The following is a 23388-nucleotide window of genomic DNA, read 5'->3' as shown; positions in this document are numbered from 1 at the left end:
TCTCCGGTTCAGGAGAGCGATTGAGAGACAAGGATAAATCTCGAAGGATCTGCGGCTTAATCGGGTACGTCGGGTAGCAGGGCTGCATTATATTCTTTCATGTATGATGTATTTGGTTTTCGTGCCCAAAAATCCATCTCAATGATGTGGTGATCATTGGGCCCCGAGAACAGACAGACTTCGACGACAACGATATATGAAATGACATCATGTACCGAACAACAAATGTTAGGCAAGTTTTATAACGGAATTTAGCCTCTCAAAGATGCTCATGATAGAGTAGACGGCCTTCTTGTTATCTTCCGAACCTCAAGCCTCCATATTCCAAATTAACCAGAGCAAAGTAATGTATGCCCCAAGACTCAGGGCGGCGAGTAGAGCAACACTGTTTCCACTGGTACGAAACTTTCTCTTGGTCAATGGTTGCATTTCATGGTCACCTCGCCCCCCAACGCCATGGCGTGCAGGGGATGTGTCACTGTCTGAGACTTCCTCGTTGAAGAATTGGCGATTGCCCTCATGGCGGCGATACACGGCGACCAACAAGACGCAGAAACCGTAAACGGCAAAGAGGGCCCCGATGGGATAGAACTCAGACGTGAAGATCTTGAGGATGATGAGAGCGAAGCTGAACTGCGATAGGGCGGTCCGCATGTAGGCCCCCTCGTATGTCCTCTGAGCTGCACGGATCTCGACTAGCCTGGTTTTGTTTTTGACGTCGTCATTTGCATCATGTCCACGGTTTAGATGTATAAATCTGACAAAAGAATAGCTGCTGCAGATGGACTAAGATGAGCTTGACAGGGAGTATGATGAAGGTGCAAAAATAGCATTTTCTTTGGAAATTGCGCTCCCCACACGGATGTGGTGATTTACTGTGCGATGACAGGGAATCTGATTGGGTAGTTAAAGTACACTTGTGCTCCTGGGTAAGAAGTGAGTATAAGACCAAGCATAGCAAGCAAGCGAACCGTTGGACATGCGCCCCTGCTAACGATTCCCGTGTCTGTCTGTGCGTGCAGGAGAGCAGGCTAGTTCGGTGACTCGGGACGGCTTGGGGCTGGTGGGAAGGTGACTTTTAGATGTGTGCTTGTTTGTGGGCGGGCTAGTCTTGTAATTAGGTGTTGGCGGTTCATTTAGGCTTCACGCGGGCTTTTCTTTTGCCAGGATCAGCAGGCTCGCGTCCCCTTGCCGCAAATCCCCCGCAAGAGACCAGAATATCTCGATTTGACAGGTACCTTGTGGCGTGTGGTCACACTGGGTGGTATAGATGGAATTGAGTCGATAGGATCTCGCTCGTGCCGGCGCGGAGTCCAAAGGTATGGCGTGCCGTTATTAGGCATCGACTAAACACGGCATCACACCTGCTGTGCTCTGACACTGCATGCAACAGAGAGGCGGGGAGGAAGTGCATCAACGTGGGTGACAAGAACTTGGGTAGTAGACGGGCCTTTTGATACTTCCTTGCCGCCTGGGGGCAGACTTGCTTGCATGCCCGGCTTTATATATATTTTAAGGAAGCGGAAAGTTGGGAGTTTAAGGTGTTGTTCTGAGAAACATGATGCCGTTGCTGGCGCTGACCAAAACACTTTGTTATAAAGAAGAAAAGGGGTGTGTATGTAGGCAGCTGAAAGGCCGACTGGGATATGGGTTCGAAGTGAGGGGATGGGTAAATGCAAATATGCAAGTGAGGGTATCAGCTGTACAGGAAACATGCAAGACTTGAAATGGAGTGAAATGCGGGAGTATTGTTTGGGTGGATGAGAGCTGCTGCTAGCCCGTGTACTTAAGTGCAGACTGAATAACTTTTTTGATAAATGAATACCCGGACCTAGTCCAGCTTGGAAAAGGGAGGGGGAGTCGACACGCCGCAACGACGAAAACGGTTATGGGCCAAAAAGAGCCGGAGTAATGCAGTGTGCCTGCGTGCGGAGACTTACTCTTCGGAGGTAAGGACAACGGACCGCGCCCGATGCAGCCGAAGATGGAGTTTATCCTCGGCGTGTGGGTCGAACGCCTGCGAATTGATATCGTCGAGCATTGTCAGCTACTTGTCTTGATTTGTTTCGAAAGAGCCAGTCGGCCTGACCCTCGCCGGCGACGGGATACAATGATCGCCCTCGTCGTTCCCGTAGCAAACGGGGTCTCTTCACCGTACGCACCCTGAGCATGGCCGAGACGATGTTTGGGAGTAAAAGATCGGCAAATCGTTAGGCAAATAGATCCCTTGCCGTCGACTCCGTCTAACGGGCTTAAGTAAATAGTTGGTCAGAAACCTTTGCTTCCAGCGGTGATACAGCTGTGCGAGCAAAAGTTATTTGTCCTTTGGTCTTTGGGTCTTTGTGTGGTAGCCAAATAGGACAGGCTGTAATCTCAAAGTCAAGTGAAGTTTGAGATGGTGTAAGTGCCGCTGATTTCAACGAAGGTAATCAAGGCAGTTGGACAGCTGTAGATCAACGATCGATGTTGGAATGGTAATTGAAAGTTGAAACATTATCCGGTCAAGCAAGAGGCAAGGCAGTATGATTAATAAGCCACCTTAACTATTTAGTCGTCGACTTTACCATCACAAGGGATTCCGAACCATCAAGAGGAGTTACTAATATAAAAATACGAAGTCCATTGCAAAGTCCTCAGATTGAACTGATGGTGTTTTGATCTGAAGTTTTGTCGATTGAATAGTGAGGTAGGTCGGTCGTTTTAGCAGCGCGTCCAAGTCTGGGTATGCTTTGAATGCCTTGAATGCCTGTCTAGCAGGAACGCACGTGCCTTCAGTTCTTCGCCTTTCTTGGATGCCTCAAATTTCAGGCGAAGATTCCCTCAACCATCATTGGCCGTTGGGTCTGTGGGTCCAAGCTTTTGCAAGCATTCCATCGCAACTGCATCATCAAGCCGACGGGTTAGCACCAAGCATACCTAAGCCGACCCAGGTACCAAGACGAATTTCGGCACACCAAGTCCATCCACAATATCCGGCGCACTGATCGAGCTGCTGCTCACCTTCGAATCCGCATGTCAGCAAGCTCTTGCTAAGGTCAATCTGCCCCCAGGAGGCTCCTATCCAGCTTTATTGGTGATACCGAGCATCGCCGACAACTATCCGTCAAGATGAAGCCTCTCGTCAGTGCCATGCAAGCATGGTCTTGGTCAGTCGCCTTCTTTTCCCTTGATAACCTATTCTGTCGCCTCTGTCGCATCGATCGACTGTGCACTACAGCTTGCACCGTCTTGTGCCAATGTTAACAAAATCCCACTCGTGCTCCAGCGTGGTCATCTCCGTCTTCGCAATCGTCATCCTCTCGGTCCTCGGTATATTATTCAAGAACAACCACCATGAGATGGTCGGAGGCAAAGAGGATCCTGCAAACGGCCCCGAGGTTGCGGGCACAATCTTTGTCGCTGTAATCATCTACTGCGTTAGTCGCTCCCGACCCAAGTAGCTTGGCATTATGATGGAAAAGCGACCGTTTGTAGTCTTCTAGACCGCACTCGTATTTACCGCTTTAACCTCTCATAAAACGTTTGAACACATGACTGATCTCTGCTGTAGGGTTTCTTGGTGTTCTGTGGTTTGCAGGGCCTGATGCACGTTCGCGAAAGCCGAAGGGGAGCTATCGCGCTATAAGGATGGACTCTCGACACTAAATGGACAGCCGCGCGGTGCCCCTGAAGAGTTTGTAAATATGGCCAGGTGGCCTACATGTTTGGGTATCTGTTTTTTTGTTGTTTTCGACTTTGGGATTGGCGTTGATGGGACTCAGCTACCGGCCACCGGATAGCGTTGGCGCTGTTGTCTTTGTTCTGGCTGTGACAGCGAAGAACTAGTCTTGTTACAGATGAAATAGAATGCAGCAGCTTGAATAGCTGTTTGTCAATAGCTCACATATTCGGATCCTGGCACTACAATCTAGGTATATGGACAACGGTTAAGGTTCGGTATAAACGTCGCTATACGCCCCGATCCTTGATCGGGGAATCGGCACCTGTTCGGCATCAATCCTAACATTAAGCTCACACTCACTGGAGCTTTGCCCTGTCTTTGCCTACCTATTACCCGGCATTTCGACTAAACTCATGGAAAACCTATGGGGACATGACCTCCACTGCTGTTATTCTTAGTTTTGGCTAACAGATTTGATCTCTAGAAGACCTTCTAGATCTAGTTGCAGTTGGCCGCTCCTTCCCCTACAGTCAAGGTCGGGAAGGTAGTTGGGTAGGTAGGCAACAAAGTGGAGCCACTCGTACAAGTTAATTGCATGGGCTTCCTAGCTACTCTCTAGTAACCTTCTCTTCAGACCAGACCGGAACCCAACACTCAAGGGGATTTCCAGGCAGCCATTTCACCCCAATTATCATAGGACCTTGTCTCCCCGCTGCCATATTACGCAATCTATCCAGGTCGTACTGCCTAGAGCATTGACGGAAGTCACGCACTTTCGCGAGAGGTTCGCGTCAAAGAGACCCCACAGTTCTAGGCAGCACTGCTCAGCTTGACGCGAACGAGGTACCTACCTCTATCTGCACCAACCGCGTTTGCAGGCACGGGGTTTGTACTAGCGGTCAGGATAAGCTGATCTACTCTCCTAGCCAAGGTAAGGACTGTCACTGTCACCACGAACGTGTTCGATGCGTAACATGTCCAAGACCCTGAATATCGTCCTTGCCTCCGCTCGCTTGCTAGGGATCAGATGGGTAGGGTAGGAAGGATTCATTTTCTAAGTTATGCCCATTGAGGGCAGATTCTCGTTCAGCTCAGCTCTTTGTTTGCATCCCCACCTCAGGTATTTAATCAACGAGTTCTCCCTGCCATTTCTCGAGCATTTTTTTTTCAAGGGCAGAGCACTCAACTGTCTTCTGATCCATTCTCAATTACCTACCTACCTAACCTAACCTACCTATCTCTTCGATCTGGAGGCTCGGGATCTTGCACAATCCGACTGCACTGGTTTGTCTACTCTTTTGTTGGCAGCGCCACCTCGTCAGCTAGAAGCCGTTCAATTTTCAATTGATCATATTTTCCACCCATCTACTCGCACCTACCGCTTTGTCTTTCCACTGCGTCTCAACTTATCTCCTAACTTTGGTGCCCAGCCGCCATTCACGAGATCATCACTATGTCGTCCACCAAGTTGCCTGCGACTCCTGTTCCACACACGGAGCTCCCAGCCTACCTTGAAAAACACAACAGGGCCCCTGTGGTAGATCTATTCAAACCATACCGTGTCTTCGAGAATGAGTTGAGGGCACTTTATGCCCAGGAACCAGACAACGAAGCACTCAAGGATCCTTACGTCAACGTGCTGCCCCTCTTCGCCTCGCACATGCCGGAGATCAAGACCCGGGCCCGCAACTTAAAGCGTGAATCTGCAGAGGAGAGGAGCAAGTACATCATGGCTCTGCCTGATGACAAGCGCCGGCACAACGGTTCTCCTGCGTTGGTGGATTCTCTCAAACAATTCAGGCACAACTTTGCTGTCTTCTCTGAGACGTCTCTTCTGGATCTCAACTGGGACAATGTCGTTGTTGCTGGCTCGGCGGTCGTCAATTGTCTCTTGCCTGTGCCCCATGAGTTCAACAAATCAAAACGGACTCTCAGGGAGTACTACCATGAGAAGCTATGTCCTGCATCTGATGTGGATCTTTTCCTCTACGGACTAACCGAGGAGGAAGCCATTGAGAAGATCAAGGAAATCGAAGCCAGCGTCAAAGACTCTCTTCTCACCGAATGCACGACAGTCAGGACTAAGCATGCCATAACTATATGCAGCCAATACCCGACCCGCCACATCCAGATTGTCCTACGTATCTACAAGTCCGTTTCGGAGATTCTCACCGGATTTGACATTGATAGCTCTGGAGCAGCGTACGATGGTAAACAAGTCTACTGCACGCCGAGGGCGCTACAGTCGTACATGACCCAGATCAATCATATCGACTTGTCCCGGCGTAGCCCATCCTACGAGAACCGCCTCTCAAAGTATAGCCATCGCAATTTCGAGGTGTACTGGCCAGATCTTGACAGGTCTCGCGTTGATCCAACCATCTTCGAGCGCAACTTCCGCCGAACCCTTGGTCTAGCCAGACTTTTGGTCCTCGAACGACTGCCAACCTCATCTGCAAGGGATGATTACCTCGCCAAGCGCCGCGTGGAAAGGGGCAGGCCGCCAATCGACCGTGACTTCTGGTCTGGTGGACTCAGGGGTAACATCAAGGATCGCCACGAGGATGAGGTTGCCGACTGGGTCAATGAGGAGGAAATGTCCAACTACCATACCTTTACCATCCCCTACGGTGTCAAATTCCACGCAAAAAAGATCGAAAAGCTCTGCTACACCAGGGACCTACGTAATTATATCCCCAGACAAAGCATCGTCCTCCACCCAGCGATTATCAGACCCTGACATTATATTTTTCTAGTCCTCAACGCAGAGTGGAATCAGCCCAAAGAGCGTGAAGTTTATCTTCACCGGCACCCTGCTTTCTTTGGACGGGTCATTGATATCATTGAGGATTGCTGTGGCTTCTGCCCGACGCCACACACTGAAGAGGAGCTCGCCGTACATGAAGAAGAGAGCAAAGTTTATGTCTCCGGCCGTATCTCATTCATCCAGGATGACCCCGGAAGACAGCAGATTGGCTCCTTCAACCCACTCAGTGATGATAATTGGACCGAGATGGCCTATGTTGGGAATACTGCCCGTCTATGCCAGGCCATCGTGGACTTGGATGCCGAGCATGTCGAGGATTGGATTGCACAAGAAGGTGCTGATGTTAACCAAAGGGATTACACTGGCCGCACGCCTCTGCATTTGGCAGTCACGAGCTCGACGCCCGAAATTGTTGCCTTGTTGATCAAGGCTGGAGCTCGTTTGATTGCAAGACTTGCTGATGGTCGCACAGCCCTACACCTCGCAGCTGTCAGGGGCGATTTGGAGATAGTCAAGATGCTTTTGGACAAGAGCAACGAGAATGAGGACGAGGAAGAGATGAAGCGTGATCTTCGCCGCAAGCAAACTGCGCCGGCTTTATCTGAACAAACAGAACAACATTCAGCACCGGAAGAGAAACACGACGAGGAAGCTGAAGACAGTGATAACGAGTCGGCAGAAATTCTGAGCGACGAGGGCTCGGACGAGGATGATGAAGCCCATAGCATGGCCACCGGATCTTTTGTGAAGATCAAGCGCAAAGGTGGTGACTCGTATAATCAAGACTTGATACCTGAAGAGAAGAAGGACGACCCCGATATTTACGACGTCAACGTTATCGCATGGGATACACCTTGCTCTGCCCTACACTTTGCCATCGTCTCGGGTAACGATGAGGTCGTGAAGCTGCTATGCCAGCAGTACGGAGCAGACGTGTTACTACCAGTCAAATACTTTGGCCATGACAACAGACCTACAGCTGCGCTTCTCACACTTGTTATGGCGCTCAAGCTTCCCGGCGAGAAAGCGAAAAGCATGGTGAAGACTTTACTCAGTTTGGGGGCTACATCTGCGCAGGCCGATATGAATGGTTTCACCTGCTTCCATCAGTATGCAGAGGCGGGTGCTACAGAACTTATTGATCTTTTGAAGGAACTCGACCGCACTGGTGTCAACAACTCCATCAACCACGTGGCGGTATTTCGTTACGGTAAGTCGTTCGGACCCCTGCAGTCGGCGATCAAGAACGGTGATACAGGCCTCGTCGTGCAGCTGCTTGAAGCTGGAGCTGCCGCTCAAATTGATTTTGAGACGTGGCTCAATGGCGCAAAACAGTCTTCAGAGTATGATATTGTCAGCGCCTCCGAAAGTGAGAAGTTCTTCAGGCGGTCGACAGAGCAGCCAATCATTCTTGCGGCCCTGTATGGACATCCGTTCATTATAATGGAGTTGCTCAACCACGGGGCGGACGTGAACACCATCAGCGCGCAAAGTCAGGATCTACTTGATCCTAATTCTTACAGTCGCGGATATAATTCGGGGCAGACCCTCCTGGATATCCTGCGCAAGCAGCTCGAAACCCTTCGCTTGTACAAGGGCGAGGAGCCCAGAATCTCTGAACCATTGCCCTTCACGGGTGATGATAAAGCTCTCGAGGGAGCCAAGCCCGGGTCTTGGAAGCATCTTGTTGTGACCAACGACATTGAGGCTGCCCGCCAAGAGCACGCTGAGCGTGTAAACATCTACAAGGCTCTGGTTCGCCAACTTGATGCTCTCGAAGGTCTTCGAGAGAAGAAGGCAGCCATTCTGGATCTTATACACGCATTCGAGCAAGCTGAGTCTACCATTGTCGAGAAAGGCGGAAAGACCTTTTCTGAGCTCCACCCAGATATCCCAGACGGCACGAGACGAACCAACAACTATTGGAATAGGGCGAATTATAACAGCGACGTTCCATACGAGTTCAATCACGGCTTCACCCATGTCAAGGATATGACCCCGGCCCGAGAGGCGGCCTATGTCCAACTGTTCGAGGCTGCCTGGGATGGGGACCTGGAGACTATAAAACGCTTCACCCTTGGGGCCTGGGATGCTGACCGACGCGAAGCGCCGTTAATGATATCGGTCAAGGATAAAAACTATTCCAATGTCTTTGGCCTCGCTTTTCTGCGTGGCCACTTGCGGATCGCCAAGGCCATTCTCGAGATCGCGCAGGCTCAATATACACCCGAGGAGGGGACTACCACCAAGTTCACCATGAGGGATCCAGGTTATGAATCGGAGGATTCCGAGCTCCCAGAGGGTGATACGGACGGGCCTCGAATTTATAAGCTCATCGTTGATGAAAAATTTACAATCGATAATATCGGGGAGATCTCGATGCAGGTCAAGAGTCGGACCAAGCCTTTAGATATGCTTGTTGAAGGATCCAGCCCCTTCACTATTATAAACGATGAGGGAAAGGAGCAGAGAAATACCCCACTGCTTTTCTATGTCATCGCACAGAATGACCTGAATGGTCTCACCTTCCTCCTCGACACGGCGACACAGCTGTCTGGACAGCGTCTAGACCATGAAACTGAAACTACTCGCTTCTTTTCTTGCCCGGGACAAACCTTAAACTGGACGATCAGGAATGGGCGCACTGAATTACTTGCTGAGATCATCAAGACTACTGGCGCAGGTCTGCCATTGGAGGACTTGGTTAAGCGCAGCGGCGCTAAGATGATCGAAAAGCCCAAGAGCTACCAAGGCCTCACCGTGTACGGAAAGAAAAGAAAGGATTGGGCAACGGCCGGGAGGGATGTCATGATAAAGGCGCGAGAATCCAACACTCCACCACTGCTCACCGCGGCCTCATGTGGCTCGATTGAGTCCGTTGAATGGTTCTTGAGCGACACACCCCTGCGCCACTACCTCGAGTTTGCTAACAGCAAGGGTGCCCGCGACGATCCCCGGCTCAAGCACCTGGGCTCTACGGCTGGTGGGGTGGAGAGAGCCATCACAAAATGGCTGGGCAACCAAAATGATCTTGTTATGCACGCTGCCATCATCGGTGGTCCCGTGGGCGAAAAGACGAAGAAGCTCGTTCAATACTTGATCAAAGCTTACCCTGCATCAATGACCACCAAATCTCGAGACGGCTACACCCCTTTTTACCTAGCTTGTCTTCGTGGTAGGACGGACATTGTGGAGCTTCTGGCTTCCCACTCTGACCAGGCAGTCAAAGGGCCACACTGGGAGAATATATTGCATGCTGTTTTGAAGGGATGTCCCCATGCTGATCAGCTCCAGCCAATGCTGGAACTCTTCGAGCCGGACCTCCGCAAAGCCATGTTCAAGGAGCGAAGTAGCTTGTCGGCAGAGGGACGAACTCCTCTTCACCAGTGGATAGAGAAGGCTATAGGGCAGAATTGGAGGGGATCTTCTCCACAATACAAAAAGCCAGAGGATTTGGTTGCGGTCCTGAAGATGTTGCTCGAGTACTCGGGTGGTGAGGAGCTCGCCATGCTGGACGGCACTGGCGACACTCCTCTGCATATGCTAATATCAAGACAGGCTCCATTGGAGACCATCAAGCTAATTCTTGAGATGGATGCCAATCTACTATTCCGCGAGAACGCGGTGGGACGGACGCCTGCCGAGTTGGCGCATGATATCTTTATCGAAACGCGCATCGGCACGCGCAACAGCGGGAATGATCGTCGTTACTACAACAATGACCGGTCTGAGGGGCTCGATACCCTGATAAATATGCGCCCATTGTTCTTCCTTCCGGATCAGCAGGCCAAATTCAAACAGCGACGCATGCAAGATCTAAATTATACGAGCAGCCACGCCTCGGACGACCAGTGGCGCCAGTACCAGGGTCAGTGGGCAGCCGAGAATCGGGAGCGTAAAGAGGACATTCATCAGATGTGCCTCGCATACTCGAATGGTAAACGGCGTCTCGTGAGCCTGAACGAGGCCAACGACGTCGCAAGGAGGCTCGGCGAGAGCTTTCAACGGGGTCGGTACTACTCGGGGATGCCGAAAGGACATGATGACGGCGCAGTAAGCGAGGCTGGGCAGGAAGAAAACAGGCCGTCGCAGGACTTCGTGCAGGAGAATTATAACTTGATCTGTTCAAAATGGTGGTCAAAGGATGAGAAATATTAAGTTGGGTCGGTGTACAACCATAGGTTTGCTTTGTTCAAAGTATGATCTTGGTACAATCTCAAATTCCTTATTTATTTTGATTTTTCTCCAACTGGACTCGCGGGCAGTTCTTGAGCCGCTAGCTCACTACCCGAAAGCTCTACTGGTACGCCTAATCCGGGGATTTTCCCTGGACGTCTTTCGGAGAGCATTTCATGGACCGCAGGCCCCTCATACCCCAGCTCGTGCTCGCTGGGCCTGCCGGACATCTCTTGGATCTGGGCCGAGTCCAGCATGGGCTTGTCGTGCAAGTAACTGGCACTCCTCTGCCTGGTTGAGCCTTTAGGCTGCCCCTCCACAAGGTGGCGATGGCGGCGTGGCCGAATGATCACTAAAGTCACTATGGTCAGAAGGACGAGTAGAACTACGCCTCCTGCAACGCCGCCCGCAATGATTGCTATAGATGCCTGTGTATATGCATGGCGCAGTGCGGGTATCTCTGTCAATGGTATGGTGATTTAAGTCGTGTTGTTCCTGACCATGGCTTGAGGAAATAGTCTCTTTGTGTCTTCGTTCTCCCATGAGACATTTTGTAGACCGCTGCAACATTCAACCACGGAAGTTGTCATCAGCTCGTTAGTTTGGGGTAGCTTAACAATATGAGAAAATGTGTGCTAGTGGTTTTATAAGGGGGTAAAACGCACCCGTTGGAATACCAGTTTGTCACCATGGAAGGCGCCTGGTACTCCGCTAACACGGGGTCAAGCTCGTCCTTTCATTTCAACTCTGTCATATCCAGGATCTCAATTGCATCACGCCATGGGTCGACACCATCGACGTTTCCGCCGAGCGAGAGCATCTGCCGCTGGCCATCCCCCACGACTGTGCACTGATGCCCGTCCATGGGCTTGTTTTCCTTGTCGGTGTTGGGAACCCTGAACCATTGGAAGCCCGGGATGGTGACAACGTGCACGTCGGACGAAACCTCGCCCTTGTCAGAGCCGACAAACACGACAACCTCGTACGTCCCTCCGGAATGCGACCCCGCGGCCACCGCGCAAGGGCTTCTGCGAACCTCTGGCGTTCCATCGACGCCCCCGCCCGTCGCCGGCTGCATGTAGAGCTTCTCGGTGGCGATGTCGTACATGTACACCCTGTCTATCTGCACCAGACCCCAGGTGCGAATGGCCTGCGCGTACTCACTGCCAAGGAAGACTACCATGCCTCTCCTATTGGTCCCAAGCGTCGGGAGGCACACTGCGGCGCCATTTCGATAGGTTCCGAGGAGAGAGGGCTGGCGGCGGGAGCCAAAGTCCGGTGCGGTCCGGTTCAGGAAGCGAGTGCGCTCCAGGTCCAGCGTCACCAGGCCCCGGGATGGCATCCTCGCCCTTGCTGTACGGCGTCACGCCGCCGAGGAGGTAGCCCACGCCTTTGCAAGTCGTCCGGGCGCCCTTGTCTGTCCGCAGTATCGTCTCAGGGGTGTTTAGTGGCTTCGCGACCACGGCCCATCCGCCTTCAGTCGTGGCGGGCATGGTGCCGACGCGGCTCGGCGTGAGGCGTATCAGCGGCGGCGGGGCGCGGTACCTCGGGTCGTCGTCTTTGTACCGGGCTTTGCCTCCCCAGTTGAAGATTTTGTACGACTGTGCGTTGCCTGGCATCCCTTCAGAGGCCCACCTGGCGTTCGTATGGACGGCGTCCCTCGCGAGCAGGCCGCCCCTGTTCAGTGTATCCAGGGTGATGTCGTCACTCTTCCATTTCTCGTTCAGGGACAGGGCGAGGGTGGCGTTTTTTCCTAGGAGTATTTTCGGGGAATGCTTGTGTTGGTCAAGGGATTTCTTTTTTTCTTTCTTTTTTCTTCTTTTTTCTTCCTTTTTTCCTGGCGCCAGGTTGTCTTGGGGACCACGATGTGCGGTTCTCAACTCACCGATATTAGGATCCAAGATGTATAGTCTCTTGTCTGAAACCACCGCTTTAATCTCCGGAAGTCCGAAATCCTCAATATTTCCTCCCTCCGACAGACATCCATTTTCCTAGAATGGCTCAATGGAGATAGAGTACCTACCTGAGCAGTCACTGCAGTTGAATGGGGTTGAAGAGGCTTTGTGACTTTGCTGGCACTGAGCTAGATTGAAGGCGACCGAAATCCGAACGAGCAGTTCCGAGATTGAACGGGTATTCCTTCGAGGAAACATGGTTTATTTTCCTAGATAGCTTCTTCTTTTTTTATCCACCCCTCCTTCAATTCTATCTCCGCCGTGGGGAGACGAGAAAGAAATGATCAAGCAAGCCATTGACGACTACTTACCTTTTACACCCTACTCTCCGAATTTTCTAGATCTTAATATCTTTTAAAAGGATTAAACGGACTATTCAAAAACTAACGCTGTCTGATCCTCGACTACAGGGGAGGGCAAAGGCACAGTAATCATCACCGCAGCCCCCCTCGAACAGGCTCCATGAGATCAGGCTGCGAGGGGCCTTGTGCAGGTTCCATTAATGTGACAAGGAATGCCAATTTGGGCTATGCTTTGTTTTCCTCACGTATGGTCATTTTGGTCCATGCTATCTTCCCCAGCTTATTCGGCCGACTCCCGTTATTCCCATTGCCCATCGAGCGGGTGACGTTCGCTGCCGCAAAGGCCAAAGGCAAAATAGAAGACGGGGGTTCGGGAATCTGTATCTTGACAGATGGGCACAACATTCAAATACTTGGCGCGTCAGCCAAAAGCAGGGATCATGATTATGAATGAAAACCTTTGTTATTAAACCAAATCTAGTCAACACACATTTTTGGAGGCAAAAGGTCGAGAAACCCCCCGAATTCTTATAGTTTCTAAAGAAAGGGGAAAAAAACGGATTTAGGTACTTATGGGTTATCAGTGTGAAGTTCAGTATCGAAGACTCCAAGAAAACAGAATGTCCATGAAAATAGAGACTCGGACGAAGCAAATGAAGACGCCCTATCGAAGCGATGCTTGGGGGGTATATGTGACATGACAAAGAGAAAGATGTCCATAAAAACAAAAATGGGCGACGAGATGGTCGTTGGAGAAGAACAAAATGCACTAAATGTAGACCGCAGTAGACAAAGAACGTCTCTTTGAAGAGACCTAGCGTGCATTGACACATGTCCGTGTGTGTGAAGAGAATGGCTTCTTGGCCTAAAAGTTGAGGGATAAAGCGAGAAGAGAAACAACAACGCGGGAGCTTTAAAAATGCTCCTGCCGCAGCTTCATACAAGGGTATTTATTGTCATAGGATTCATGTGTGAACATAGGGCTTACAAGCCCGCAGCCCCGTCAAGGACCGGAGAGCCAGAGGGGAAACTGGAATCAGACCAGTTTAGCAGCAACAAGCTCGGCAGTGATCTCCTCTCTGACCTTACGGCACCAGTCTAATATGGCATCCTCAAATGCCACCCAAACCTGAGGGCCGGCGTTATCGTAAACAAGGGCCAGAGGATCAACGCCTTTGAGGTGGACCTCCCAGCGTAGCTCAGCGGCCTTAACCCAGTAACGAATGTTGTCGGCGGAACGGTATGGCTTGGCCGTGTCTTGGTGGTACGAACCAATGGCACCGAAGCGTCGCTGCGACTTATGCACGGCTCCGTTGTGCAGCCGGACCAAGAACTTGCCGTTCTGCATGGCGCGCAGAAACGGTGTTGGCACAGTTTGACTATCAAGCGAGGTATCGCGGTCTATGGGCTTCCACTCCGGCAAAGTCTCTTCGTCTGGCGTTGCGGTTGCTAGAGGTAATGCTGTTGATGATGAGGTGGCGCCAGGGAACGAGGTTGTCGTTGGCGACGTGATCTGGGTCGGTGTAGTTGTGCCAGTACCCTGATCAGGAAATGAACCGTTCCCAGCTAGCAGGGACTTGATGAAGGCGTACTCGCGCTCGACGCGCTTCTCCAAACTATCAGACCAATCGGCGTCCTTGAGCCAGGTCCAACTGGCAACCTCTTTCCGCTCATCAGCGACCATTTTGTCTTCACGGCTCAGCATATCTTTCAAACCGGCGACCCAGCCATCCATAGTGGCAAACTCGTCTTTACGTATGCCTCCGGCGAAGTTGCGCGAGGCCATGCGCTTCAAGGCGTCCATGACGGAAAGAAGCTCGGCACGCACAGCCTTTTCCGACTTGATGGCGTCGAGCTTATGCGGGTGCTCGTGGCTCGTGTAGTAGACCTTGGCTGCTCGAATAGCTAGCGTCATGACGTCGAGGATGTGTACACCCTGGACCTCGAACCACCCTGGAGCCTTCGTGGAGGGTGTGCTGTTCTCCTTGTCTTCTGGGTCCTCAACCTTGGACGCGTCCTTACCTTCTTTGGCCTCAGACAATGCCTTGGTGGCTGTTTCAAGGGCACTCGTCAACTCTGCGCGCAGCTCAGACATGGACGGTGGCTTGGGCACAGGCTTCTCGCGGTGGATATATGTGCTGGTGGTTGGCGGGAGCATGCCATGCTCGGCCCCATCGTAGTCCTCCGGGTCAGAAACATCATCGTCAAAGTACGCTTCGTCCCCCATGTGCTCTTCCCGGACAGGAGATTCGACAAGGCCACTTTGTTGTGCGCCCAGATCCGGGCTACTGCCCATGGAGGCATATGATGAGTCGACATCTGACCCGCTGCCAGTCTTCTTGAAGGCGGAGCTGTCCAGCTGGGAGAAGTCCAGAGTCTGTGCCTTCTGATTCCTCCTCCGACCGAGGTTACCACCCTTGCCGTCGAGAAGACCAGTCCTGGCAAAGTAGTACTGTAGATGTGTGATGCTGCCAAGACTGAGGACGCTCTCTCGTTGGCGGGCGCTGGCGGCAAAATCAGTTCCACAAGGGCGCATGTAGCCGCGTCGGCGAGACGAGGAGCGCTGGGCGGCGGGCCTGTCCATGCTCATTGTCGAGTAGCGGCTGCCACTGAAGCTCCTTCCGCTACACGTGTCGACACCGAGCCCACTCACATCGGAGAGACGAGAAGAAGCAAAGCTTGCTGAAGAGTGGCGGGATAAGTTGGACGTGTCGCTGGCTGCCCCGAGTGACTCTCGAGGACGCGAGCCGTCAGTAGTGGCGGACCCTTGTGAGCCCAGTGAGGTAGTCGAGAGACAGCGGGATAGTTCTGGGCAGGCCCCTATAGCTCGGGTCGGGGCTATCTCGGGTGACGGCGAGTCGCGCCGGAAGGTTGGGGGTTGATCCTGCGAAGCAGTGGCCATGTTTTCGGGCGGGCCGGTTGGTGATGGAGGCGACAGTAACTGACAGGTCGAACCAGCCGTATGCAGAGAATGGACGAGGTCAGGTAGCTGGATGTGAACCTGGGATGGGATTTGGTTTGCGCAACTGTAGGTAGGTAGCAAGATCCGATATCGTTCAGGCGGCGCGGGCCGGCCTGTGCTTTTAGACTAGACTAGACGGGGGGCTAGATTCTTGATATGTAGGCGGCCCGACAAAGTGGTATGTTAGGTCGTATGGGATTGAAGATTGGCAAAAGAAAGCAATGAAGAGGCAACGAGGGTGCTTAGTGCCGTCTGCGGCGTCCACTTTAATCGAGATTAAGGTAAACGGTATGTATGTGGGTTATACAGACAAGGTACAGCAGAGAGGTAACAACGGGCCGTCCTTGAAGCAAGCAAGCCATAAAAAAAAACACTCTGATTTTAAGTTGCCTAGGTTAAAGTAACCGTTTCGTTTGCACGGCGGCGAGTGGCGTGAATAAGCAAAAAGGACGATCAGAATTTACCCTCCAGTCCAAGATTTAACTCAAAATCAAGAGAGAACAAAAAACCAAAATGTACAAAAAGCTTGTGATTTAAAAGCGATGCAAGCCAAAATTGAGCAGAAACTGAGTGACTGACTTGCCTGGGCTGAACAATGAATGAGACGGCGCTTTCGCGGCCAAGTCGGAAAATGTAGCTTTTAGGTCTAGGTAATTAATTACTTCGTACCTTCCTGGCATATCGCGTAATGCCGACTGACTGGTGGGACCCCTGCTTTGGCAAGGAACGCGTGAGACATCCCTGGCCGGTTGACCACTTATAGTAAGTCTGTGGGCCCCCATGCATTTGCTGCATCTAGTGGAGGCTTCATCTTATTTCACTCGGAGTGGCATTTGAATTCCTTGGGTGCGAAGTACCGTACCTACCTACCTAGGCAGCTTCCATTGCTACATTCTCAAGCTTCTGTAACCTCTTGTCCGCAGACTGTCAGCTTTACCCACTTGATCAGCCACGTTCGTCTTCATGATGGCTTTTCGCTAAGATAACGCCTCTAATCATCTATTTAATTACTAGCTGCAACGGTGGTGCACTTACGGAGTAAATGTAAGTTTTGCTGTCATGGTGCAGAAACGACATTTGAGGCGTTTGAGCTACTTCATCGTGGGGTTTAGTTCGCAGCAACCCCCAGGCAACGTAGTCGTGCCGTTTTTCCAACAAAATAATGACAATGGGCGCACCTGATTGGTCAGTTGCGAAACCGAATGCCTGGAATGGGGGACTACCGTACAGTAGATGTACAGTAGATTTCTAGACTAGACCAAGCCCTGATTTCCCGTGGTAGATAGTGGCGGGAGTCCGTGTCCTGCCATACATCGACGTAGCATTGCATTATGCATTTTGCAGCAGCCACAACAGTATCAATGGGCAGGCACACACGCATACGTCAAATGCGTCAGGTACTGATATATTCGTAGGGTAACAAAGTTGGGATACCCGTACACGCCTTTGACATCTATCAAGCCGTTTAATCACTTAGGCTATTCCAACGTTCGTGCACACTTGGCTTGGGCTGTACAGTACACCGGGAGACTATGGAGATTAAATCACGTATAATATAACCTGGAGCCCCTGAATGTAACTCTGGACCTCTGAAAGTGGTCTCTTGCGCCGAGAGGAAGGGTATGAATATGGGGTTACCGTAGGACAGGTGTCATTCAGTGTCACCTGACTAAGGTACCTGGGCGTGGTTGGCAGGCTTGACTGGGTGGGTAGCCGGCTTCAATCAAGTCGTTTTTAATATCGTACAACTAATTACTGTTAAACGGCTGAGTATTCCTCGCTAAACTCGCCGTTGGATATGGTCCACAATTATTACTATCCTTTGATGAAGTTGCTTGGTTTTCCTCGAGATCAAGTGCATACCGACTGACAGTCCGAGATTCAAGCTTCAGAGGTTTGGGAGTCTGAACTATCAACCGACAGTAAGAGAACACCTAGAACAGGTCTACAGTACACCTAGTTCTAGTCACTGTGAAAGTTCAAATCAAAAGATCCAAACACCAAGCCATGTGCCCGCCCTCCACTATCTTACATCAGCACGTAACCTGGCCCGAGACGCGATTTTGGAGTTCATACACACGCGACTTCCTATTCTTGGTCGTTTACGTTTCATCTTGGGCGCAGAACGGTTTGCGACAGGACTTTAGTTCTAGAACTAGAAGGCTCTCTCAGATCCGGAGCCCTACTCAAGCATTCGATCGGCAACGCGACACATATAACCAGGGGAGGGCCAGGTTCGCCGAATCGACCGATTACCCAGAAAGGGGCAGACACAAATCAATCATGAATGTAAACCGTCGTGGTGCCGCTTGTGCAAGGTGATGTGCAATGCCGATGTTGTGACTCGTCCCGCCGTAGTACTGCGTTCTGCTTTCCTCGTCGAGCTTGGCCGAAGAAGCCCAGTACACGGACATTGGCCTCGAGGTTATTTTCCGAGACCCAGCAAACAAGTTGTGGCTACCCGTCAATCAATCAATCAACCGTGCTGCTTCCAATTAAAGGTCATTCATTGCCAGGCAAGCACTTTTGAAGCTCTCCCGCAATTCTGAGACGCCGACACTCTGGAGGTCTGTCCCCATTGTCATTTCTCTCACTTCAAGTGCCTAATATTCCCTCTTTAGCTTTCTTTACCTACATGCCTGTCCAATTCTACAGTCTGCCAGCCTACCTTCTCTTTTGTACTCATTTAACTTACCTATCTCATGCCTGCCTAGGAATTCAAGCTACTTACTATTATTACGAATTATTCTTGGTCTAGCTTCTTGCCGGCCGCGAATACCTCAACCATACGTCACTCTCTCACTTTTTAAATCACTTTCGCGCGCTTCCTTCGCAACGACTCACTTTCTTCTGGCTTGACTTTGTTAGCCTCATCCAGTCCTGCGCCAGCGCAAAGCGCCACGAGCTAGTCATCCTATTTGAGGAAGGAAAAAAAAAGGATACAAAAAGCAGTGCATAGCTTGACAACTCAGCAAAACCATTACTCACATTTACCCTGTCTATTTTCCTCTTTGAAGCAGACAATCATCTTTTTTAGACCAGTGCGTGCAATCCATTCGCTGAGTCCCGACTTTTTCTGCAGCAAAGTGGAGCGCGTCCAGCAATCCGTCACTTCTCAACTTGGTTTCCTGCACGTGTAACGAACGGTACGGCAGCGCCACAAGTTACAACAGCAGGAAACAGCGGTCGCTGGCGGTCAGACTCTGGGCCGACCGACCAGCGCTTCGAACCCCACGGACCAAGCCTGGGTGTGCTGGTATTAGCTTTTGGGATCGGATCAGATCGAGCTCCGACCTCACACGACGAAGCTGCTGCTCCATGGTAGCAGCAGGGTAAATGAATGAGCGCAACCTATGTTACAGCTTCCGTCGGAGGCACATCTGATCCCGATGCACAACAAAAACAACAAAAACAAGAGCCGCCAAAGTCGGACGATAATGCCGTTCAGAGTTTAGAGGCGCCCGAGCCAGCCGGTAGCCTCAGCACATCAAGAGCTGCTAACCAGCCGCCTTTTGAATCAGACCATGGCCTATCATTCGCTGATCTTCCACCAGACTTGGCTGAGCTCCGCTTCTCTGAGTACCCGAACCAGCATCCTGGACTTTTGCCAACAATTTATCCCAGGCAACAACAAAAACAACAGCCCGATAATAAACACAACGACGTCAACGTAAACGACAACCTCGACAACACCATCCACAATCACGAATCACTTAATGCCGCCGCCTTCCTGCAAAACAACATCACCGCCCCAGTGATCGTCCATCAACCGCCAGATATTGATACACAACCACCGCTTGCATGCACTGATGTAGATGCACTCGACGATTCTTCTTCTCAAACATCACAACAACAGAGTTCCGTTTCACCCGCACGAATCACTGCACGAAGACCCTCGCCGGGCTTGGCCGCACGATTAAAAGCCCTTGGCTTCGGCTCCAGCAACCCCCAGAAAGAAACCCAATCCGCTGCCGCACTACGGGCTGAAGCTATCGGCCGCCTCGACGAAGAACAGCTTCGCCAGCTTGATCAAGGCCACCAGGCCGGGTCTGAAGCACCGATTGTTGAACGACGCGGCAGACCGTGGAAAGGCGCACTCGTTCGCATCCCTTCCAAGGCCAGTCTGAAGGGGCTGAAATTCAGGTCTAGCAAAAGAAGCCCAAGCTTGGTTTCGCATTCGGACACTGAAGTTGCTGCCAGTCCAGCTGCAGCTGTGGCCCCGGAGGTCCCAGAGGGCCCTGAACTGCTCCCAGAGATTGACACAGTGCCTGAGCTAGCCATGGATACGAACAAGTTTCGACTGCCAGATCACTCCAACGGCAATGGAACCAAGTGTCAGCCCGAGACACGTCAACAGCACATCGATAGGGATAGCAGCACCATCATGTCACCGACTACTCCGGATGACGAGAGGCCGCCTCCGCCTCCAAAAGACTCACCACCCCTATCATCAGTAACCACACCCGCCACCGACTTCAGCCAAGAAATCCATTTCAACCCGTTGGGCCTGCAGCGACCAGGGTCGATATACACGCTGTCCCGCGCCTCATTTTCGAACCAGCTGGCCCAACTAACATCCCTCCAGCTTCCTGATGCCAATTCTTTGTCGGAAAAGGTGGCTGCCATATCAACGGCCCAGGCCGCTGCAAGAGCACTGATCGGTGCAGCCGAGCAGATTAGGAACTGGATCTCGAAAGCTTCCGAGGTCATCAGCGGCTTGGACAGCGACGATGACGTCGAGTGGTCGGCTGCGGGTGGCAGAGAAGGTCTGGAGGAGGTGGAGAGTGCCATAAGTCGGTTTGAAAGCCTGATCAAGGTCTATCTCTCTGCCATTGAAGCGCTAAACAATCGGCCCGATGTTGGTTCGGTTGCTCCCGAAGACCTTGCCAGGACTGTCATGCAGATGGAATCAATCACTAAAGAGTGGGCCAACATCCACGTCACGTTGAATTCGGTCAAAGGCCAGGTTGAGATTGCTATGGAGTGGGAGGAGCTATGGAATATGGTGCTGGGAGATATCCAGAACGAGATGGACGAGCTTTGCAGGCTTGTTTTTGAGATGGAGGAACGGCGACATAAGTCCATGCTGGCAGTTGCTAACAGCCAAGATAATGTCGACATCGGGGACTTGGAGACGATAGTCGAGGAGACGCCTCCCGCAGCCACAAGGCTACAAGCTGCTAAGAGCCATCGGTTCAGCCTACCAGCTTTCCCCGCCAGCCCTAGCTCGCCTGGCGTACCAAGTTTGACCCAGGATGACTCGAGCCTACTGGCTTTGTTTGCGAGGATGCAGCCATTGCGTGCCTCGTTGGATTTCCTCCCCATGCGACTCTCTGTTTTCGCGGCAAGGGCTGAAAGGACATTCCCAAGCGCCGCTGAAGAGCTCGAAATGCGAAGAGAAGACTTGGACAACAGCTACAAGAAGCTTGAGAAGGATGCTGAGAATCTGCGCAAAGAGCTGGGCGAGGACCGTTGGATTCTAGTCTTTCGCGGTGCGGCCCGACAAGCACAAAAGATGTACGAATCTGTTGAGCGTAGTGTCTCCAAGATCAAGGAGTGTGTGGACGCCGGCCTGAACTTGACGAACCCTGCCTTGATGGGCAAGAAAATCGAGAGCTACGAAGCGAAGAAGACACATTACAGCCCTGCAATTGAGCGTGTTCTCTCAATCATCGACCGTGGAATCAAGGATAGATTGACAGTCAACGGGGAGATTGTACGACTGCATACAGAACTCCAAACCAAGTGGGACGAGCTGAGAGATCGCATGCGTGAGATGGATCTCTCCTTGGACGAACTCACAATGGACGATAAAGGGCAGGCTCTTCGGGACTCGATATCAACTATGCTTTCAAACGACATGTCCGGGCTTGGAAGTGGGCACGAAACGCCCCAGAGCTCGCCGCCGTCATCAGTAATAATGTCGAATCTGGGCCTCGAGACCCCGACCTCGAAGATTTTGAACAAACGAAGGTCTGCGTCCGGCAACGCCAGCGCTCTCCCGATGCCAACGAACCGGAGGAGCATGTCTGCTGTTGCCCCCTCGCAGCAGCAGCAGCCTCGAAAGCCGCTCTCAAGACTGTCAACCACGGGGGGTCTTGGCAGGGACAACTCATTAACACCCATGGCGAAGACTCGATCAAGCATCGCCCGCCCGTCCAACAACCCCCTCCCTAACCGGCCCCGGTGGAATTCTTCTGTTAACGGCGTAGATACCGGCCATAACTTTAAACCATTGGCGGTTGAGCCACAGAGCACCCCATCTCCCCGCTCCAGCGCCAGTAAAATGCCGCTTCGTAGCCCTCTAAGTGGTCGTGCAGGCTCCGCATCGCCCATGCCCGACGTAACACCTTCTAAGCCTCCTAGCAGCCATAGCCGATACTCATTCCGTGAGAGACTGACCTCTCCTGGTCCGTACTCGCAGCAGGCTGTTGCAGCATCGAGGATGAACCAGCCACGCCTGACAGCCCAATCATCTTCTTCGTCTTCATCCGCTTTGAGCAACCGCAGGTCGTCTCTCCAACCACCGGGCCGGCCTAAGGTCGATGCGCCTCTTGGCACCAGCCCTGTGCGTCCAGCCAGCTCTATGGCCACATCAAATCCGCGCCGGACTAGTGCTTTGCCGCAAAGCAGTGGAGGAGGTACGGGCCTTTTCAGGGACGGAGTGACCAGGAGTGTCAGCGTCTCAGGCCGCAATACACCTTCAACGCAGCGGGCGTCATTACGCAAGAGCCAGACGGAGAAGACAACGGATTCCAAGCCAAGATGGAAATTCTAAGCTCATGTCGTATGATACGTCGCAAGCTCGGAAGCTTATTTGAGTTCAATATCTTCATTTTGCGCGGCGCCCTTTATCTACACTCTTATCACGATCTTCATCACGGGTGCAATACGCCCAAGACAAGCTATCGTTGCGCCTACACGCTCAAGAACTTCTCTTTTTTTCACATGTACAGGGACGGATTGTGGACACCTATCAAGTTCGAAATTGCATTTCACAGATCAACGAGGTATCCAACAGCATCTTCAGTACCCTCAATCTTGCACACGGCTTCTCCGATCTTATCTTGAACTTTCACCTGTCGAGATACCCATCCATATACCCAGCCCTAAAATACCATATCCTGAATTTTGCCAGAGAAATTTACATCTCTGACTGTTTTATATCGTGGAGCGTCGCGGTTTGACACTTGAGAGGCGGAAACTCGATGCAAGCGAGTACAGTGAGATAATGAGCGCGTTTGTTATCAGTTGTTTTCATCTTGAACGGAGCCCTGGACGGACCGGATACCCATAAATATCAGTTTTTTAGCAATATCGTAATCGTACAACACCCACAGAAATGTAAACCTTTTTATCCTAGTAAGAGTGGCACAATTCCATCCAAGCCTGTTATCTCTTGTCGTTGTCTCCTTTCAGTCTGTGTCTGCATATTCATCTGATAGCAAGTGCAAGGCAGCGCCATGTTCATTGATTGAGCACCGGCCCCACATACGCAATTCCTCGAGACCCACTCCCAGGCGCGAAATCGACGGCCTAGAATCTCTCATGTCTTCATCAGGAAC

The 23388-nt window shown here is 51.7% G+C and overlaps 7 protein-coding genes across 7 annotated transcripts; 3 read left to right on the top strand and 4 right to left on the bottom strand.

Annotated features, from left to right (window-relative positions):
- Positions 1–2: 2 nt before the first annotated feature.
- On the bottom strand, positions 3–2930 carry MGG_05658 (uncharacterized protein). The gene is made up of 3 exons (XM_003710503.1): positions 2163–2930; positions 1941–2017; positions 3–700 (listed from the first exon to the last, which is right to left on the bottom strand). The coding sequence occupies exons 1-3, from the start codon at positions 2169–2171 to the stop codon at positions 310–312; spliced, it is 477 nt and encodes a 158-aa protein (XP_003710551.1). The 5' UTR covers positions 2172–2930; the 3' UTR covers positions 3–309.
- On the top strand, positions 2818–3960 carry MGG_05657 (uncharacterized protein). The gene is made up of 3 exons (XM_003710502.1): positions 2818–3146; positions 3266–3416; positions 3551–3960. Exons 1-3 carry the CDS (start codon positions 3109–3111, stop codon positions 3623–3625), a joined length of 264 nt encoding a protein of 87 aa, XP_003710550.1. The 5' UTR covers positions 2818–3108; the 3' UTR covers positions 3626–3960.
- Positions 3961–4308: 348 nt separating this feature from the next.
- On the top strand, positions 4309–10799 carry MGG_05656 (ankyrin repeat protein). The gene is made up of 2 exons (XM_003710501.1): positions 4309–6345; positions 6418–10799. The coding sequence occupies exons 1-2, from the start codon at positions 5115–5117 to the stop codon at positions 10584–10586; spliced, it is 5400 nt and encodes a 1799-aa protein (XP_003710549.1). The 5' UTR covers positions 4309–5114; the 3' UTR covers positions 10587–10799.
- A 541-nt stretch (positions 10800–11340) lies between these two features.
- On the bottom strand, positions 11341–12591 carry MGG_05655 (uncharacterized protein; the record flags this gene model as incomplete). Its single annotated transcript, XM_003710500.1, has 3 exons — positions 11341–11754; positions 11822–12379; positions 12490–12591. 3 exons carry the CDS (start codon positions 12589–12591, stop codon positions 11341–11343), a joined length of 1074 nt encoding a protein of 357 aa, XP_003710548.1.
- Positions 12592–13294: 703 nt separating this feature from the next.
- On the bottom strand, positions 13295–16470 carry MGG_05654 (uncharacterized protein). Its single transcript, XM_003710499.1, has one exon. The coding sequence runs from the start codon at positions 15761–15763 to the stop codon at positions 13898–13900; it is 1866 nt and encodes a 621-aa protein (XP_003710547.1). The 5' UTR covers positions 15764–16470; the 3' UTR covers positions 13295–13897.
- Positions 16471–17588: 1118 nt separating this feature from the next.
- Positions 17589–23222, top strand: MGG_05652 (uncharacterized protein). The gene is made up of 2 exons (XM_003710497.1): positions 17589–18390; positions 18538–23222. Exon 2 carries the CDS (start codon positions 19164–19166, stop codon positions 22599–22601), a length of 3438 nt encoding a protein of 1145 aa, XP_003710545.1. The 5' UTR covers positions 17589–18390; positions 18538–19163; the 3' UTR covers positions 22602–23222.
- Positions 18047–18818, bottom strand: MGG_16434 (uncharacterized protein). Its single transcript, XM_003710498.1, has one exon. The coding sequence runs from the start codon at positions 18235–18237 to the stop codon at positions 18076–18078; it is 162 nt and encodes a 53-aa protein (XP_003710546.1). The 5' UTR covers positions 18238–18818; the 3' UTR covers positions 18047–18075.
- Positions 23223–23388: the final 166 nt, after the last annotated feature.

This window comes from Pyricularia oryzae, chromosome 1, assembly GCF_000002495.2.
Source record: "Pyricularia oryzae 70-15 chromosome 1, whole genome shotgun sequence".
Classification (NCBI taxonomy): domain Eukaryota; kingdom Fungi; phylum Ascomycota; class Sordariomycetes; order Magnaporthales; family Pyriculariaceae; genus Pyricularia; species Pyricularia oryzae.
Note: the sequence above shows the minus strand (reverse complement) of the source record. Positions and strands in the feature narration are given on the sequence as shown.